Source organism: Felis catus, chromosome C2 (genome assembly GCF_018350175.1).
Source record: "Felis catus isolate Fca126 chromosome C2, F.catus_Fca126_mat1.0, whole genome shotgun sequence".
Classification (NCBI taxonomy): domain Eukaryota; kingdom Metazoa; phylum Chordata; class Mammalia; order Carnivora; family Felidae; genus Felis; species Felis catus.
Genome location: NC_058376.1, coordinates 58,319,584 through 58,338,533, shown reverse-complemented (window position 1 = coordinate 58,338,533; position 18,950 = coordinate 58,319,584). Strand labels below are relative to the sequence as shown.

Sequence of the window (18,950 nt, the reverse complement as noted above, 5' to 3'; positions counted from 1 at the left end):
GAAGAAGGAAATCTCCTGAAGACTGCAACACAGAAACGCTGCCTGAATTTCCAGCTCATGACCAGCCCTCAGACTGGTCATGCTCCACAGCCCTCAGACTGGTAGGCTCCACAACCACAGGAGACAATTGTGTAATATCAATCAATCCATCAATCAGTCTCTCTCTCTCTCTCTCAGCTCAGCTCAGCTCAGCACCCATCCCCCCTTATACAGAGATTGTGTTTCTCTGGAGAACCTATACTAATACAGGAGCTTTCTATTTTAACTCCTCCTATGTCTAGAACTTAGCAGATGGATAAATGAAAAGTTAAGTCTAGCATGAAATCACCCCCCTCCCCCCCAGTAGAAGAGGACTTTGCAGTGCAGAGATAATCAGCTCGTGTCAGGGAAATACTAGTGAGTTAACCTGGTCTCCAGCACATCCCTGAACAGCCCCTCCCTTGCCCCCCGGTGACTTGATCATCTGAGGCACAATAAAAAATAATGAGGAAAATATACATTTTATGAGTCCACTCATTCTGTTTTTGAATGCAGGGAAACATGGAAACATGTTACAAAGATTTCAACACAAGCAATATCAGTGCTGGAGGGTAGAACAGCAGGGTGGGGCCTCAGCCCTCCTGGAAGGAGGCGCAAAATCAACTGCTCTTCAAGAGAGCCTAGAAATGGGGTGCCTTTCTCTGTGGTCCCATTTCACCCTTTTTTGTGTGTGCTTTGATTTTTGAATGACTGATGAGTCACTGAAAAAGACGTCTCCACACCAGCCGCTCTGGACTGCTTGTCTTCAACCTCTGGTCTAAACAAACCTCAACATGTCTTCAGTGAGGTAAGCGAGCACATGATCAAAGCTCTAGGCAAGGATGGCCAGCCTCCGGCTATTTTTTCTGGTGCTTGCTGGACTTCTGCATTTACACTAAAAAATGCCAGATCATTCCCAGTAGGTATGACAGAGAATAGGTACTGGTAAATATTTACTGAAAATCTCTGAGAATAAAGTGCACACTGAGACTTCTTACCGATTCGCACGTCACCAGTTCCCTCTTGCTTGGGCTCCTCTCTCTGGGTATAATCCTCCTCCATCAGGATCTTCTTCTAAATCTCAAAGGAGAAACTGAGAATAGAAAAGTACCATGACTGGGAAGCCAAGGTGACCTTGGAGAACTGAAGGTCAACAGAGCTAACACTCGGGGAACACTAACTGCTGTTGAATTTGAAAAACAGACATCTTGGATCATCCTATAATCCCACTGCTGACTATCCTTTAGAATGACAAATTTCAACACCATCGCCACTAACCACTACCAACAAAAGTAGAATTGTTACATATTAAAAAACAAAAACAAATACAAAAAAAAAAAAAACAGATGCCAGCAAACAAGTAAGGGTCAATACTTGGACAGAAGAACCAGTTTCTCAACATTGTTGTTTCGACCTGTGGTTTGATGTTACTTTATATTATATTTTTCATCCCATGCTCTGTCAGTCATACTGTTAGGTCCTTTGTCTTTATTATTTCTTTTACTTTTTATAAAATCTCATATTATAGAAAAGGAAGCCAGTATCTTTGTTCTTAAGAGCTTTCCAAAAAGCTCCTGACTAAGTCAGGCCTTTCTCAGCTCTCGTATGTGTCTAGATTTCTCTGCAGACTCAGGGATGCCCCAGGAGATGATGTGGTCCCACGGCCATATGAGTGATCTCATCTGTTGTGCATCTACTATGCCAAATATTCCTCATCTAATTTTCGAAATGACTCTAAGACTAAGTATTACCATTCCCATTTTACAGATGAGAGACCTAAGGCTCAGGAAGAAGAAAAGAGTTATCAAAATCACACAACCAGTAATGCATGCTACCTTTTAAGGTAACAATCCTCATCGACCATTCAGATGCCAAAAAAAGTATCAGGTTTTGTTTAAATTGTTCTTAATCTATTAAGGAGGATGGATTTTAATGGTGGTAGAATTAGAAGCAGAAAGACAGTTAGAGGTCTATACAATATTTCCAGGGAGACATGTTAAGAAAATAAAGTAGAGCATTTGTCTAAGATAATAAGGTTCAAACTGTGATATATTTGTAGATACAGAAATAGGCATAGGCACAAGGACAGAGATAGAGATAGATAACTCATCAGCCCAAGATAACTCAAGATAATTTGCTGGTACTGGCAGGTGGGTAAGGGGAGAGTCTGGTGTGATTTGGTAGCTGATAGATAATGTGCCATTATCCAAGAATGGAAATACAGGAAGTGGAACAGATGGAAAGCAAGGAAGGGAATTCAATTTTGGATATGTTGATTTGGAATATGTCAGCAGAGCATCCCAATAAAGTGTGAGGTAGAGATCATGGTTGGAGTTGGAAATTGGAAGGGTCAGGTCATGAGAGGTTTTGCTTTTTCTCAAAACAGGAGGGAGCAAGCTAAGCTGGTTCAGAAGCTGAGGGAAGACAGAGAGGGAAATGGTGAAGATCTAGAAGAGAAGAATTAAGTGATGGATCGGGGTCATAGGAGAAAGGGTGAGAATTGGGTCAAGAGCCCAGATGGAGGTTTGGCCTTGGCTAGAAGTGCTCCTCCTTTCAAAAGACTACATAGGGGAAAGGTGATGAGGATAGATGCCTACATGGATCAATGACTGTGTGTCAGGAAGCAGTAAGAGTAGTGGATTTTTACAGGTTGAGTGCCTCATGGTTGTCAGTGAAGGACAAGGTCAACTCTCCCATTGAAAGTCCACCAGCTTTGGGGTGCCTGGGTGGCTCAGTTGGTTGAGCGTCCGACTTTGGCTCAGGTCATGATCCCGCAGTTCGTGAGTTCGAGCCCCACATGGGGCTCTGTGCTGACAACTCGGAGCCTGGAGCCTGATTCCGATTCTGTGTCTCCCTCTCTCTGCCCCTCCCCTGCTCAAGGTCTGTCTCTCTCTGTCTCTCAGTAATAAACTTTGAAAAATAATTTTGTTAAAAACTTAAAAAAAAAAAGAAAGTCCACCAGCTTGAACATTTTGTAGGAGATAAATGCAGAAATATAGTCTTCCATAAGTTGTATTAAAAAGAAGCTTGAAAAGCATTTGTGCCACAAGTAATACCCTCAAGAAAGGGAAAAGACAACCCACAGAATGGGAGAAAATATTTGCAAATCATACATCTGATAAGGGACCTGTATCTGGAATATGAAATGACTCTCAAAATTCAGGATTTGAATATATACAAATGCCAATAAGCAGGTGAAAAGATGCTGAACATCATTAATCCTCAGGGAAAATCACATTAATACCACAATGTGATATCGTTTCATACCCCCTGGGGTGTCTATGATGAAAGAGACAGAAAACAAGTTGTTGGAGAGGATACTTGTAAGGGCTTGGGGGAATGGAAATTGCCACTTTGGAAAACAATGTGGTGATTCCTCAAACGGTTAACCATAGACTTACCACAGGATCCAGGGTTCCACTCATAGGTATATACCCAAAAGAAATGAAAACGTACATTCACATATAACTTGAATACTAATGTTCATATCTTCCTTTTTCCTAAGAGCCAAAAAGCGGAAACAACCCTATGTCCTTCAATGGGTGAATGGATAAAGAAAATGTGGTATATCTGTGTAATGGGATATTATTTGGCAGCAAAAAGGAAAGGATGCTCCAATGTAGACAACCCTTGAAAATATTATGCTAAGTGAGAAAAGCAAGTCACATCACATCTTATATGATTCTATTTATATAAAGTGTCCCGAAGAAACAAGTCTATATAGACGAAAAGTAGATTGGCAGTTGCCTAGAGCTGGGCGTGGGGGAGAGGTGGAGGAGCGATAGGATATGACCGCTAATGGGTATGGGGTTTCCTTCTGGGGTTGATGGAGATGTTCTAAAATTGGGTTGTGGAAAATTCTGCAGATACATTAAAAACCATTGGTATCTGTACTTCAAATGGATGTATACTCTGGTATGGGAATTACATCTCAGTAAGTTGTTTTCAAAAATGAAGCTTGGGGCGCCTGGGTGGCTCAGTCAGTTAAGCGGCTGACTTCGGTTCAGGTCATGATCTCGTGGTCCATGGGTTCGAGCCCCGCATCGGGCTCTGTGTTGACAGCTCAGAGCCTGGAACCTGTTTCAGATTCTGTGTCTCCCTCTCTCTGACCCTCCCCCATTCATGCTCTGTCTCTGTCTCAAAAATAAATAAATGTTAAAAAAAATTTTTTTTTTAAATGAAGCTTGAGGTCTAAGGAAAAGACTATAGACAGAAGCATGGATGAAAGAACACTGTTGAAGACCAGATAATAATGATAATAATAGCCATTATGTTTGAGGATTCACAAGCTGGGCACGGTGCTAAGTGTTTTACCTACATTATCTCCTTTAATCTTTGCCACAAACACATGTATGTTAGGTACTTTTTCCTTATTGCGCAGACAATAAAGTTCAGAAAATGTAAGGAACTTGTTCAAGGTTAATAACAAGAAAGAGACAGAGACAAGATATATAGACCTGTGTCTGTGTCCACCTGGAGCCTATTTTTTTTTTTTTTTGTTATATGAAATTTCTTGTCATATTGGTTTCCACACAACACCCAGTGCTCATCCCAACAGGAGGAGCCTGTTTCTTAAATACCTGCACTACGCTACTTCCCACAAATTTTGCTGTCCCATTTAGCTTCAACTTTCTGGGTTTAGCACAAATGCCAATGTCTTTAGGCCAGCCTCTTTTCGCTGGCCCAGCCACGACATTTTATGGGAGCACTCTACCAACCTTAGAGTAGTTCAGAGTGTCTTCGTTTCTGCCATCCCAAGTAAGGGTTGTAAAATAAATGCAACACTAATAAAGAGTTACAGAATACATACCTCAATAAATTAGCACTCTCTTTACCTCCTTCGCACCCAGGGGCCTTAGACGCAGGACTGCTACCTCGTACAGAGCGATTTCCTGCTGTTCAGGACACTGATTAAGAGATAAAGTAGCCAAGAGCTCCACCCAGAGAGAATGTGTCTCTTCATTCTCCTCTATCCAGAGAAATTGTGAATGAGAAGAAAAGAACAGAGGCTAATCTTAACTCTTAGAGAAGCGATGCTCCTACCAAGTTGCTTCTCAGGATGGTTCCTCTCAGGTTTTGAGGTCTTGATGCTACCTTTCAGCCTTCCTCACCTATTTAACTGCACATATACTTACAATGGCCTTTGCAGTGGAGTAGGGGTTCAAGAAATTTTATCTTCTTTCTCCATTCCTTTCACTGTCCTCCCTCCTGTCCCCACTTGGCACTCATCAAGTGCTTATTACTCACATACAGACCTCCAGAGCAGAAAGGGGGAACTGTAAAAGCAGAGACAAAATACACACCTGGTTCACCGAAACTGGTCTGCTTAATCTCCTCTGTGCTCAGTAATCCTAGCAAAATTCTGGGGACCATTTAAACTGAGACACTAAGTACCTCCTGAGGAAATATGGCATCTGTTCACCAATACCACTTTTTTAAAAATAATGTGAGGATCAGCAGAGGAAAAATATTTATTTGTAATAAAATATCCCAATGCTTATGTGTGCTTCCGTTGTGCCAGACATCGTACTGAAGTTTTTATAGACAACATTTCGTCATCACCTAACTTCTTATGGTGGGTTCTCCTATGTGACGGATGAGAAAATAAAAGGAAGAAGAGAAGGAATAACTTTTCCAAGGTCACCAAGTCAGTTTGCAGAGGGGACCAGCAACCTTCAAAAGCAGGTGACTCTGAAGTCTCTCCATCTCTCCATTACCCCACCTCCCACACCCTTTCTGTTGTCACCAAGCTCCTTTTCATGGAGATTGCTCTCCTAGAAGCAGTAAGGAGAAACATGATTATAAATATCTAGATATATGCAGAAGCAATCATCCAATATCAATGCAAAAATACTGATTAAATATTAGAAAACAAAATCCAACACCACATTAAGAAAATATACCATGATCAAGTGGGATTTATTTCAGGAATGCAAGGATGATTGGGAATTAAGAAATCTAGTAATATAAAATTCCACATCAGTAGATGTAAGTGGAATAATTATGTGATTATCCCCTATAGGAAAAAAAAAAGCTTTTGACAAAAGATTCCTGATAAAAACACTCAAGAAACTAAGAATCGATGCGTATTTCCTAAACAGAATACCTTGGTCCTAAAATCAGCATTGTGCTTAATGAGAAATACTAGAGATAGTTCCACTAAGATTAGGAAAGAGTCAAGAATGCTTACCATCTCTACTACTGTTGAATATTGTTCTAGAGGCATTAGCCAATACAATGTAAAAGGGCAGAACAGTAAGAGACACAGGAATTGGAAAAGAGCTAAAACTGTTTTCCAATGATATGACAGCTTACTCAGAGAACCTGAGGAAATCAACAATAAACTAACACAAACAATAAAATAAATGCTAATTTACTAGGGCCAATTTTAGTTTTGTTATAGTTAGAATAACTTCAACCTTCAGAAAAGCTGCAAAACGGGAATGCAAACTGGTGCAACTACTCTGGAACAGTATGGAAGTTCCTCAAAAAATTAAAAATAGAACTCCCCTACAACCCAACAATTGCACTACTAGGTATTTATCCAGAGGATACAAAAGTGCTGATTTGAAGGGGCACACGCACCCCAATGTTTATAGCAGCACTATCAACAATAGCCAAAGTACGGAAAGAGCCCAAATGTCCATCAACTGACAATAGATAAAGAAGATGTGGTGTGTATATATATATATATATATATATACACATATATATGTATATGTATGTATATATATATACATATATATGTATACATACATATATATGTATATATACATATATATGTATGTATACATATATATGTATGTATGTATATATATACATATATACGTATGTATATGTATGTATGTATATGTATGTATATATATATATACATACACGCAATGGAATATTACTCAGTGATCAAAAAGTGTTGCCATTTGCAACAATGTGGATGGAACTAGAATGTATTATGCTAAAAGAAGTCAGTCAGAGAAAGATAAATATCAGATGATTTCACTCTTATGTGGAATTTAAGAAACAAAACAGATGAATGTAAGGGAAAGGAAGGAAAAATAAGATAAAAAGAGAGAGGGAGGCAAACCATTCTCTTAAATATAGAGAACAAACTGAGGGGTTGCTGGAGGGGTGTGGGGTGGGGGGATGGGCTAAATGGGTGATGCGCATTAAGGAGGGGACTTGTTGGGATGAGCACTGGGTGTCATATGTAAGCGATGAATCACTACATTCTATTCCTGAAACTATTTTTACACTATATGTTAACTAACTTGGATTTAAATGAAATTTTATAAAGTAATAAAATAAAATAAATTTTTTTAAAAAGTTGCAAGAATAACACAACAAATATTTTTCCTGGAACCATTTGGAAGTAAGTTTTTAATATGGTGCCCGTCATTACTGAATAGTTTAGTGACGTAATTCATCAAACAAGGATATTCTCCAGAAACTCACAATATAAGGGTCAAAATCAGGAAATCATCATTGACACTACCATTGAATTCACTAACTTCTTTTAAGTTTAAGTAATTGTCCCAACAGTATCTTTTTTTTTTTTTTCTGAGAGACAGAGGGGGCGCAAGTGAGTGAGGGCGCAGAGAGAGAGAATCTCATGAGGAGCAGAGAGAGAGAAGCAGGGCTTGAGCTCATAAACTGTGAGATCATGACCTGAGCTGGAGTCAGATGCTTAACCGATTGAGCCACCCAGGCACCCCCAACAATATCCTTTATAGGAGCTAATCTAGGATCATGTACTGCACTTAGTGGTTGTATCTCTTTAGTCTTTTTTCCACCCTGTAAAAGTGTAGCATGGGTGGCCTTTCTTAATTTACCCTCACTCCCGCCCCTCTACACCAGGGGTATCAGAAAAGGCCAAGACTGACCACAGCCCAAACTCATCCTGCCAGACATAGAAAATGAATAATTAATTGCTTGAATGTGTAGAGAGAAGCTTGGAAATGATGCCATGCCTTTTATCTTCTCTTATTTTTACTATAAAAGTTTTGAAATAGAATATGAATGTGGAAATATGTTAAATCATTCACTCTTTGCTGAATTCTTCCTAGATAGAATATTCACGGGAAAAAAATGTCTTCTTTCCAAATGGTTCTAAGACAACGTCTCTTAGGTTGTATATTCTCAGGTCTGATCTCCAAGTAAATCTCAGGTAAGGAGCCTGTTCTTAGATTAAATTTTATACAAGCACACAAAGAATACAACTGTCCCCATTGTGTTAAATATGGGTTCTAAGCAAGCTAAAAAAAAAAAAAATTCTAGTCTGAATTTGCTTCAAAGTTCTGTTGGGAATTTTTGGAAATCTGTTCGGTTACCACTAATTTCATGGAATGATAGTTCAAATTTCTTTACATGTAGAGCCTACAACTACTTTTCCATAATTATATTTTTTCTGGTATCATATCATTAGCTTTCATTCAATTATCTGAAGGCTTTTAAAAGTATAACAGATACATAGGTAACCATCATGCTATGTGTGTTTGATGAATCTTTGTGCTCATTAACCTACCCAGATTCATTATTGGATTTCCTTATTTCTGTTTTTTTTCTTTTTAATGTTTATTCATTTTGAGAGAGAGAGAGAGAGAGAGAGAGAGAGAGAGAGAGAGAGAGAATGAGTGGGGGAGAGACAGAGCACCTTATTTCTGGAGTCCAGACAGGTTTCTGGAGCCAGTGTGAATGATCACATGGAGAGTTGCCAGGTTTTTGTGGCAAATTCTAGATTTCTTTTAGTGCCTGGGATCCATGCTTCTTGAGGCTAACTCAGCGGAAGTATTCTTGAATGTTGATGTTCTATTTTCTTATCTCCTTGGTGGCAGAATAACACCCCACCACACACACCTTTTTTTTTTTTTCCCCCTACCGTTCTTTGTAGGAGCCGTATTATCTCAGAAAAGGTTGGAAAGAGATGGATTATGGGAGGGGCAAAATTCCACTTTCTGGTTGCCTAGAGACAAGGCCACACCAGGGAAGATTAAAAAATACAGATTCCTTAATACCAGTCCAGACTTTTGAATCACAATCTGTGGAATAAATCCAGTAATACGTATTTTTTAAAGAAATTTCTCAAGAGATTCTTCCTTGACTAGCATTGAGAAGTTGTGTTTTACACACACGTTTTGCAGAATGATCCCTAAAAAAACTTACAAGAGTCTGGGAAATAATACTCTCCCTAGCCCCTTCTTAGCACACTGTGGCTCATATTAGCATATGCATTTAAGGAAACATCTACTTAATTTTGTTTACTGCAACATTTCTCAAACTTATTTGACTATAGAACACACTTTTTTTTTTTTTTTTTTTTTTTTACACAGCACATTACTATACCATCCCAAAAAGCATAAGCTTTATGAAATGTTTGGAGAGAAAATACAACTCACTGTGTCACCCCCTTTTTTATTAACAAAATCAGCACCTCTGATGTTTGTTAACTCAGTAATGCATACAACTTGCAGCCACTTATCAGGACTATTACACAAGGTTTCATAGGGCCTTCATTCTCAATACTAGTCTCTGTCTCGTCCTCTGTTCTTTCCTAAACCTTAGATGTTAAAAAAAATAAAAGTAGTTATAGAATTGGTATGCATTGATTACTTCCTGAATGCTAGGCTCTGTTCAAAGTACTTTTCAGGCCCTATATCATTAATCCATAGCCCTATGGAGTAGGTTTTATTATTATAACAATGTTATGACAGGATATCGATGTAAAGAGAGATTAAGTAGCTAAACCAAAGAAAACACACAGTTACTAAGTGTTGAATCAGGTATTACAGACATTGAATCCAGGTGTTCGGACTCTGAGTTGATAGTATTAACCAGTCTTATTTTGTTTGAGCATTAGTCATTGCTCTTCCTCTACTTCCTCTGCTTCTCCACGCTCCTTCTTGGCAGTCTCATCTAGTCGAAGCTTCACCTTGTCCACGCCTTACTAAACCCTTCCCCCAACTCTTGTTCTCTCTTCTGGGCCACAGACCCACTCACTAACTGCTTGCCAGACATCTCAGTGGGGAGCTATCACTGGAACCTCAAAGTCAATATAATTCTAATAGAATCTCATCTTTCCCCCTCCAAATTTACCCCTCCTTTTGTGTTCTCCCTTTCTAGTCATTCACGTATTTCTTCCTACGGCATATCTGAGCATCTGTTACGTGTTTGGTACTATGCCCTGGTAGGGATATGTATGTATAAAAATGAACAGAACCTGGGTTCTTACTCTCGGTTTCTATGGCCCCATAACTTCAGTGAACACATGCTTCATCATGCCCTCCTCTTCTTTCTTTGTTATGTTCTTCCAGATTAATCTCCAGCAGCTATATTCATTGTCTAAATTGTTCTCAAGCTATATTTACTTGAAAGGGAGTTTGGTTTTCCTGAATTATTTTCCCATGACAGGTCACAGGCGCATCTATAGGTGGTGTGTCAGATTGTATTCTAAGGATGGCGACACCACCAAACATGCAACGTGACACCTTCTTGCAATGTGACATTGACAGTCCCTCCTGAGATGGGGTCTATACCTCCTCCCTTTGGGTCTAGGTGGGCTTGTATCTGCAGTGGAAGTGATATTATGTGCTTTCAGAGGCTACATCCTAACAGGCAAAACAACTCCTGCCTGGCCCTTTGGGGGTGCTTACGCTTGGAAACCAAGGAAGGGGAAAGACCTCACAGAGTTGCTATGTGAAAGTGTCCCAGGTTATGGTCCCCACCGAGGACCCAGCCGACAGCCAGTACCAACCTCCAGACTGGTGGGTGGACAAGATTTCAGATGATTCGCAGTCCTGGCCTTTAAGCTACCATAGCTGACGCTGAGCAGAGCAGAGCAGAAACAAGTTATCTCCTCTGAGCTTTACATAAATTGCCGATGTGTGAGCCACATGAGTGTTGTCATTGTTTTAAGCCGTTGAGTTTTGGGATGGCTTGTTAGGTAGCAACAGACAGGCAGGATAGGTGCCTACGTTTGTTTTAACCTCCTATATGTTGCCAGAGGCAAGGTCACATAGCGCAGAGCACAGTTGCTGCCAAGGAGGCAAGCACCAGGATTAAATGTCAATCGTGCGTCATTATTTTTTTTGAATGTTAATCCTCTATAGCACCTAATAGAGTGTGTGGCATGGAGTATATGCCAAATAAATACTTATTGAATTGAATTGAAGCATGATGTGATAGTAAGAACATACATTTTGCTGTCAGCTATACTAAATTTTAAGTCAAAGTTCTAGATGCCACAGTTCTAATTTTTAAATAAGAGAGATAAGGACAAAACGAGAAAGACTGAAGCCTGATTGCAAAGGATCTTGAATGCACGGTTAAGATTCTTTTTTTTAGGTAATGGGGACTCATGGAAGATTATAGAGATGTGATAGGCATAAGGCAACTTTTTGAGAAGATTAATATGGCTGCAAGGCATGGAATGGGAGACCAGGTAAGCAAAAACCGGTGAGGAAGTGAGGTCAGTGTCCAAGCATGTTAGTATCTAAACAGTACCTAAAAAATGTAGCCAGGAGAATGTCAGGCCAGGATTAAATGGGAGGATGATATGACCAAGGATGTTTCTATAGATTTTGAGTTGGAGCCTATAAAGGAGAAGATTAGTATAAAGAAAAAGAAGTCCAAAATGGATCCCAATAATTTGGCAGAATTTATTAAAAATTATTCACATAGGATAGGCGATGTATGATTCAGCAATCTCACTTCTGAAAATATGCCTTATTAAGAAATGACAGCAAAAGTACTTAAATATAACCATCAGCCAGGTAATGGTTAAGTATGGTATGTCTATACAACGGAATAATGTGAGAAAGAAGTAACTCTGAATAAACTGATCTGAATAAGCTTTAAGTGAAAGGGGCATGTTGTAAACAGATATACATATATGTATATTATATATATGTATACTATCTGATTTTTGTTAAAAGCAGAAGAAAAGCCTGAGTGTCAGAAAGAAAAAAACATTAAAATTAATGCTATTTTCCTCTGGAAACTGGGAATTTTGGAAGGGTGTGGGAGTGACGTGGTCTTAAAATAGATACTTTGAAAACTTTGTATAATTTGATTTTTTGTTGTTCCTTGCTTTTTTTTTCTTTAATCAAAACATGAAAAACACATTTTAAGTTCACAAATCTGATACCATTACGAGCAAAGAGTATCATTCACGGAAACAGTAAACTCTGAAAAGACTATTAGGTTCAGGGCATCGATGATGATTCAATGTGGATTAATGTGTTTTTGGCATAAAGGGCCGAATCATGGTTGGAGTTGTGATCGTTGGCAGCGTCGAAGGTGTGCATGGGCAGGCCTTCTAGAATATGGTTCTGGTAGGGCCAGTCAGGAGATATGGTCGATCAGGTGGGGCTTGCAGCTGAGAACAAGAGAGGGACTGGGACTTCTGCCTGTCCCAGCACTGGAGGGAATAACTCTTTTTGACACAGCCTGTTTACCCAAAAACCTGTTTTTTCTCATGCCATTTATGTGATTCCATAATAATTAACTCTGGACCTTCCAACCTAATATGAAAGTTGGTAGGTAGGACAACTTCCTACAGGTAAAAGTCGTCTTCATAAATTTATCTATCCCCACCATGAACTTATTTACATTTTTAACCTGGAATATATCTATAGCTATATTCATATCTATGTTTAAATCTATATTCATAGCATCTATATTATCTGTATATTTGTCTAGATATATGAACAGAAATAAATATCCTGCCTGCACATTCTCATATAAAATAATCAGCATTTATTCAAATTTAGCCCTGACCAATACAATTTATTAGGACGTATTAAATGTAGGGTAAACATATTATAAGAATGGATTCCACACAAGGTATTATAGCGGTATGTTGTAGAACCAGGGTTTTATTACAGGATTACTGACTGCTTCTCCAGATGGATTTAAATTGATGACTCTAAGAAAATTTTTGCAAAAAGGCGCCTTCTAGCCTACTGACCCTAGAAATGTGCTTATCATAGCTCCTGGGAAGATCTCATTTCCCTTCATGGCTTCAAAATGCTTTGGGCAAAAGAAACATTGTGTATTTTATTAAGTGAATATTATCCTCAAAGCACACTAATGAATTTTTTTAATACATGAAAAGCCTCCTTTAAAGTCTGTTCAATATATAATACACATTGCCTTGGAGAAGTATTAAATAATATATTTGAAATTTTAGAAATGCATATGCAAAGTTCTCAGCCGAAGTCCCCCAAATATTTGTAATTCTACTGTTGTCAGTTTCCTTTTATGTATCCTGTCTCCTGTAGGTTCTGAACAGATATAGGGATAACAAAAAACCGTGTCATGATGCCTTTCTTTTCTTTTCCTTTTTTATTTACAAAGCAAGAAGAAAGGCATGGGAGGATATGAGTTGCTTAAAATCTCACTGCCCTTCATGCTGACAATGATATTCTTAGACTCTGGGATGTGTTCACGTTTTTTGCTATTCTCTTTACTCATGACATTTAGAAACAAGTGACTAATACTTACCTAAGAAGTGTGTATGTATTTGTATAAAATATATGTGTATATTTTAAATCACTGCTATGAATGTATATGCTACCTCGTAAATTAATAGAAAAAATACAGCATTTCAAGCAAAGAATTTAGATTGCTTTAACTTCGTCAGTTTCTTTCTCTCCCGAACAGAAATGCCAGACTTGGTTTCCCTGCTTGTCCTCCCGCAGTATACCCTGCCAAGCTATTCCAAAGTGAAAATCATTACTTCCTGCTATCTAGTAGGCGTACAGGAACCAGAGGAAGAAGAGAAGCTTCTTTTCTGAAACCAGGAACAATGCTCGGATGTGGAGGCCTCTGCCAAACTTTAGTAGCTTTCTGTGCATCCTTTACTACCGCTGGGGGGAACAAAATTACCAATTTCTCCATGACAGTTTGGCTCCATGATGGTTTGAAAAAGTTGTAGGTGGGAATAGACTCTGAATCTGAATCTGTTAGGAACTGGAATCATACCTAATCCCCATTTCTTTTGAATGGTTCTGTTGGTCTGGTGATGAGAAAGACAAAATGAGGTAAAAACAAACCAGACCAAAGTGCAAGTTTAAGGCCCAGTGAAATAATGTGGGTAGTCTTCCAGAATCTAGTTAAATAAAATAGAGATTCTTAGGAATGTAAGACATCAAGGTGTTTTCTTTCTTTAAACAAGAGAATAATGGAAGACACAGAAATCCAGGATAAGAAAGGAGTAAGTATGATAGCTTCATTCAGGGAGATAGAAGCATCCACCCACTCATATGAGTTATTTTTCAGTTGTGATGAATAGGAACAAACCATCTACATGCTTTCACTCTGTTCCTCTCTTTGCCGATTGTAGGCCTTGGTGAGATGGCGCAATAGGGACAGAGTGAGAGAAGATAAATGACTCTCCAGTGGCTTTCCATGATCTTTATCATGAATATCTTGGCTCTAATTAATGCTGGTGATAGGAGAAGAGAAATGTCTTAAATTCTGGGTGAACAGTCATTTGACCACTCAGAAAAACATTTGAACATTAGAAAAAAACCCTGCCAATATTTGTCCCTGTTCATTTTGAGCTCATAAATGACTGAACTCCCTTTTTTCTCCCTAAGAGAAGAGACCCGGTAGATGCTGACTGGATTGTAAATTCCACAGGATCGCCCTGGTGCATTCGTCTTTATATCCGTGGCACTTGGCACTTGGTGGGGTCTCAATGACTATTTGCTAGATTTCAAATGATTGAGTCAGAGAGGAGTCATAATCTTTTAGAAGCCAAAACAATTTTTAAATCTTGATAAGAAGTTCATCTAAGTACGTCATTCCATCTGTGTTCACAGGTCAACTGAAAAAGAGGAATTAGGGAAGACAGCAGATAATCTACTGACAGATGTGAATTTAGGGGTATCTTTGTGATGCACTTTTCCTATCACTTGTGGGAAAATATCGCCAGCACATAAATCAATCAGTGCCCAGGAGGCTGTCCAGGAACAGAGCAGAGCCCCATGTTTACCAGTCCCACATTTCCCAGTCCAAGTTATGTGAGCTGCTGTCACCCTGTAGGCCTCTCTCTCCTACTTGACTCACTGACTCGGAGGAGAAGGAGCAACTCTCCCAGCGGTGCGTTCAGGAAATAACCTGGCTCTGCATAGTAGTTGGAAACCAGCTGACCTTAAGAATTACACATTCTGGTCTGCCTCTTCATATTCTACGTTGTGCAGAGGCAAGTCCTCTAATGGGGAGCTGTGTGGTGACCGGTGGGTAAGTCTAATTATGGAGTGGAGTTTTAGAAGTCTGCTGTTGTTGTGTACCTAAGCCACACCCTTCTTTAATGGCTTTATCAGTAAACGAAGATGACATTTTATCCCCTGCCAGACTTTCCCGTGTCCACCTTTCCATCGTTTTCAAACTTGATTGGGAAAAGAATGTTATGTTCTTGTCCTCTTCAAGCCCTACAAGGGTACTTGGCTCCGGAAATTCTATGCATCTATACACTTTGCATCTGGTTATCTGATGCATAGTCACTCATTTATTCATCCTGCCATTGTTTTGGAAATAGTTAGTGAGCCCTTAGAAAATGCCAAGTATAATAGTAAGCCCTGGGACCCTACCCATACAGAGCTTACAGTGTAGTGTTGTTATAAAGCAATTTGACAAGTGGGTGAGCACATAGCTTCCCAGGAGGTAACGAAGTCTGAGTTGAGTTGCTCAGTTTTGTTTGTTTTCTTAACTGAGACACAATGGAGTAGGATTTGGCCAGGAGGTAGCCAGATCTCCCTGATGTGCTAGATCTGATCTGGTCTGCCTGATCAGAACTGGAGCTCAAGGGGCAAACAGGTGCTTAGTTCTGAGAGACCCTCCTCAGACACCACAGCAGAGGCCCTGGACTGCCTCCTAGGTACCAAACAACTGTGTTAGATATTAGAGGAGTGATATGGTCAGGTTTCTGTTCTGAATAGGTCACTTTGATAGCTTGGAGGACTGATCTGAGGAAGACAAGCCTGAAGAGACCAGGTATGAAATTATACGAATGTGATTTAGTAGCATCTCTGCTTATTTTTGTTTTCCTTTTCCTTTTTTTTTTTTTTTACCCTTGGCAATCTTGACATTTTGTAGGATGAGCAGTCAGGAATTCCCACCTCTGATGATGATGATGATGATGATGATGATGAAGAAAAAGCAGATCATGATGGCCAATGCTAATTGAGTTCTTGTTATAAAGGGCCACTAGGCTAAAATGCTTTTGTGTACTAGCTCACTTAATAGTCACTAAAAATGCATGAGATAGATAGTATTATTTTTTTTTCCATTTTACACATGAGAAAAGTAAAGTTTACAAGGTTAAAATAACTTTCCCAAGGGTGCACAGCCAGCAAGGAGCAGACCTGGTACTTAAACTAGAGCCTGAGTTCATCTTCCATTCTGATGAATCTGTTTTGTCTTTTTTTAAGTGTTTATTTATTTTTGAGACAGAGATAGTATGACAGCAGGGGAGGGGCAGAGAGAGAGGGAGACACAGAATCCGAGGCAACTGTCAGCACAGAGCCGGACGTGGGGCTTGAACTCATGAACCATGAGATCATGACCTAAGCTGTCACGGATGCTTAACTGACTGAGCCACCCAGGCGCCCCCTGATGACTCTGTTCTTTATAAGAAGCTTCATAGCACTTTACCAAGTGCTTTCTTACACAGCGTCTCACTAGAGCTTTATCCAGATCCTTGGGTCAACTTCAAATTCACTCTAAAGAGAGTGATTTATTTTATTTGTGATGTATTTTAAAATCATGAACTATATTGCTCATTATTTGTACATAATCAATTTAATGACTTCTTGGCTAGGTTTTAATAGTCAAATAAAGATGCCTTCATCTTCCATCAAACATATATACTGAATGAATTTTACAGTCAACTTTAAATAAATATTCTATAAAATATAATTAAAATATGCTGGGAGAACTGATCTCTGGTTTTGTTGTTTTTTTCTGTTTTTTGCTATAGATTATTCATTCAATTTTCAACAACTACTGACTAAGCACCTAACATGTGTTATGCACAATTTCTTTTAAGCATAGGGAAGATAATAGCCACTAATTTCATTAGGTTTGCTCTATCATATAAGCCTAACTTAGCATCATTATCCAGAGGTCCTCAGTATTTGCTTTCAGAACAAAGAAAGCAAAGGAGGGCATTGTACAGGTCAAAGCATCCAATTAATTCAGTTAAGTTAATCAAATCATTTTGGAACTTTAAATTTACTGGTTTTATTTCTTGGAAATCTTTAGATTAGATTTGTATTCCCATCCATGTTAATACGGTAGAGATGACTGAGTTGCTTTATGTTCGTTTACATAAATAAGATAGAGATTTGTTTATCTAGGGTTGTGAATGCTTCAACGTTTGTGTTAGCATTACTTATTCCAAACATTGTAGGTTTAACTAGAAACCCCAAAGTGCCATAATGAACAACTTGTCATTCTCTGTGAATGGACTTGTTCTTGTTACAAGTGAAGGAATTACTGATGAATGTGATTCCAAGCCACCCAGCAAGTCCTAGCTGGAATCAATCCTACACTGAGAAATTACAGATATGTAGCCCTGGTTTGCTGCCAGAGATAGGCTGCCTCTCCCAGAGGGTTCTGATTCATGGAGCTTCACGCCCTGCCCCTACTCTCACCTCCTCACCATATGACCACACCTCCCTGGGCAGAATTGCTAAAGGAATGTGGGATGGCAGAGTTCCTGGCTTCCTTCCTTGGCTAATGGGCCCAAATTATGGCACCACTGTTAGGCTTTAAGGATTTCCTCCTTGTTCTAGTGTTATCATGTTTTCTTGGTTTCTGACTCTACCTATTTGAGAGAAAATGTAGGGTCCAATTCTTGTTTAGGCTGCCAAGATTCCTCAGTGCTTGGGCAAAGTAAGGAAAAATGGCACAAGTGTTTAATATTATCCATAGACCTCAGAAAACTACACTTTCTAGACATGAGTAAGGAGCATGTTGGTAAATTTATCCCCAATGTGCCAGGTTTATCCTTTTGAATAACTGGATAATTCCAGCAAATACCATATTGAAAAAGTATTATCTGATTGGTATACTTTTTTCTCCTTTTTTTAAAATTTGGATTTCAGTTGGTTAACATACAGTGCAATATTGGTTTCAGGAGTAGAATTCAGTGATTCATCACTTACACACAACATCCAGTGCTCATCACAAGTGCCCTCCTTAGTACCCATCAGCCATCTAGCCCTCCTCCCACCCACCTCCCTCTGTCAACCCAAAGTTTGTTCTCTATCATTAAGAGTCTCTTGTGGTTTGTTTCCCTCTCTTCTCTCACCCTCCCTTCCCATATGTTCACCTGTTTTGTTTCTTAAATTCCACATATGAGTGAAATCATATGGTATTTGTCTTTGTCTGATTGACTTCTCTTAGCATAATACATTCTAGCTCCATCCACATCATTGCAAATGCCAAGGTTTCATTCTTTTTGAAGACTGAGTAATATTCCAGTGTGTGTGTGTGTGTGTGTGTGTGTGTGTGTGTGTGTGTGTGTGTCTTCTTTATCCATTCATCAATTGATGGACATTTGGCCTCTCTCCATAGTTTGGCTATTGTTGACAATGCTGCTATAAATATTGGGGTACATGTATTCTTTCAAATCTGTATTTTTTTAATCCTTTGGGTAAATACTTAATAATGCAATTGCTGGACCATAGAGTCGTTCTATTTTCAGTTTCTTGAGGAACATCTATACTATTCTCCAGAGTGGCTGCACTCTGACTGTTATATATTTGAGGCTTTATTTGAAAAACTATTTGACAAGACAATCCAATATTTAATTTTATATTATATTAATATTAATTGTAACAAACATACTAGAAATGGATGACAAAGATTAATTTAAAGATAATTCAAGTTTTATTCCAGATAATTATTTCCTAAATTAAGCTTCTTAAGAC

General features: G+C 38.9%; 1 protein-coding gene across 2 annotated transcripts in view; it reads right to left on the bottom strand.

Moving 5' to 3' along the window:
- Positions 1–18,950, bottom strand: part of PHLDB2 (pleckstrin homology like domain family B member 2) — a 231,668-nt gene that overhangs the window by 121,716 nt on the left and 91,002 nt on the right. The window contains exon 3 of one of the 2 annotated variants that reach the window (XM_045036916.1): positions 1,017–1,111. The exons of the other annotated variant lie outside the window; for it this stretch is intronic. Within the exon in view, the coding sequence (XP_044892851.1) occupies positions 1,017–1,080 (64 nt within the window). The 5' untranslated portion in view covers positions 1,081–1,111. The remainder of the gene's footprint in view (positions 1–1,016; positions 1,112–18,950) is intronic. 2 annotated transcript variants of the gene reach the window in all.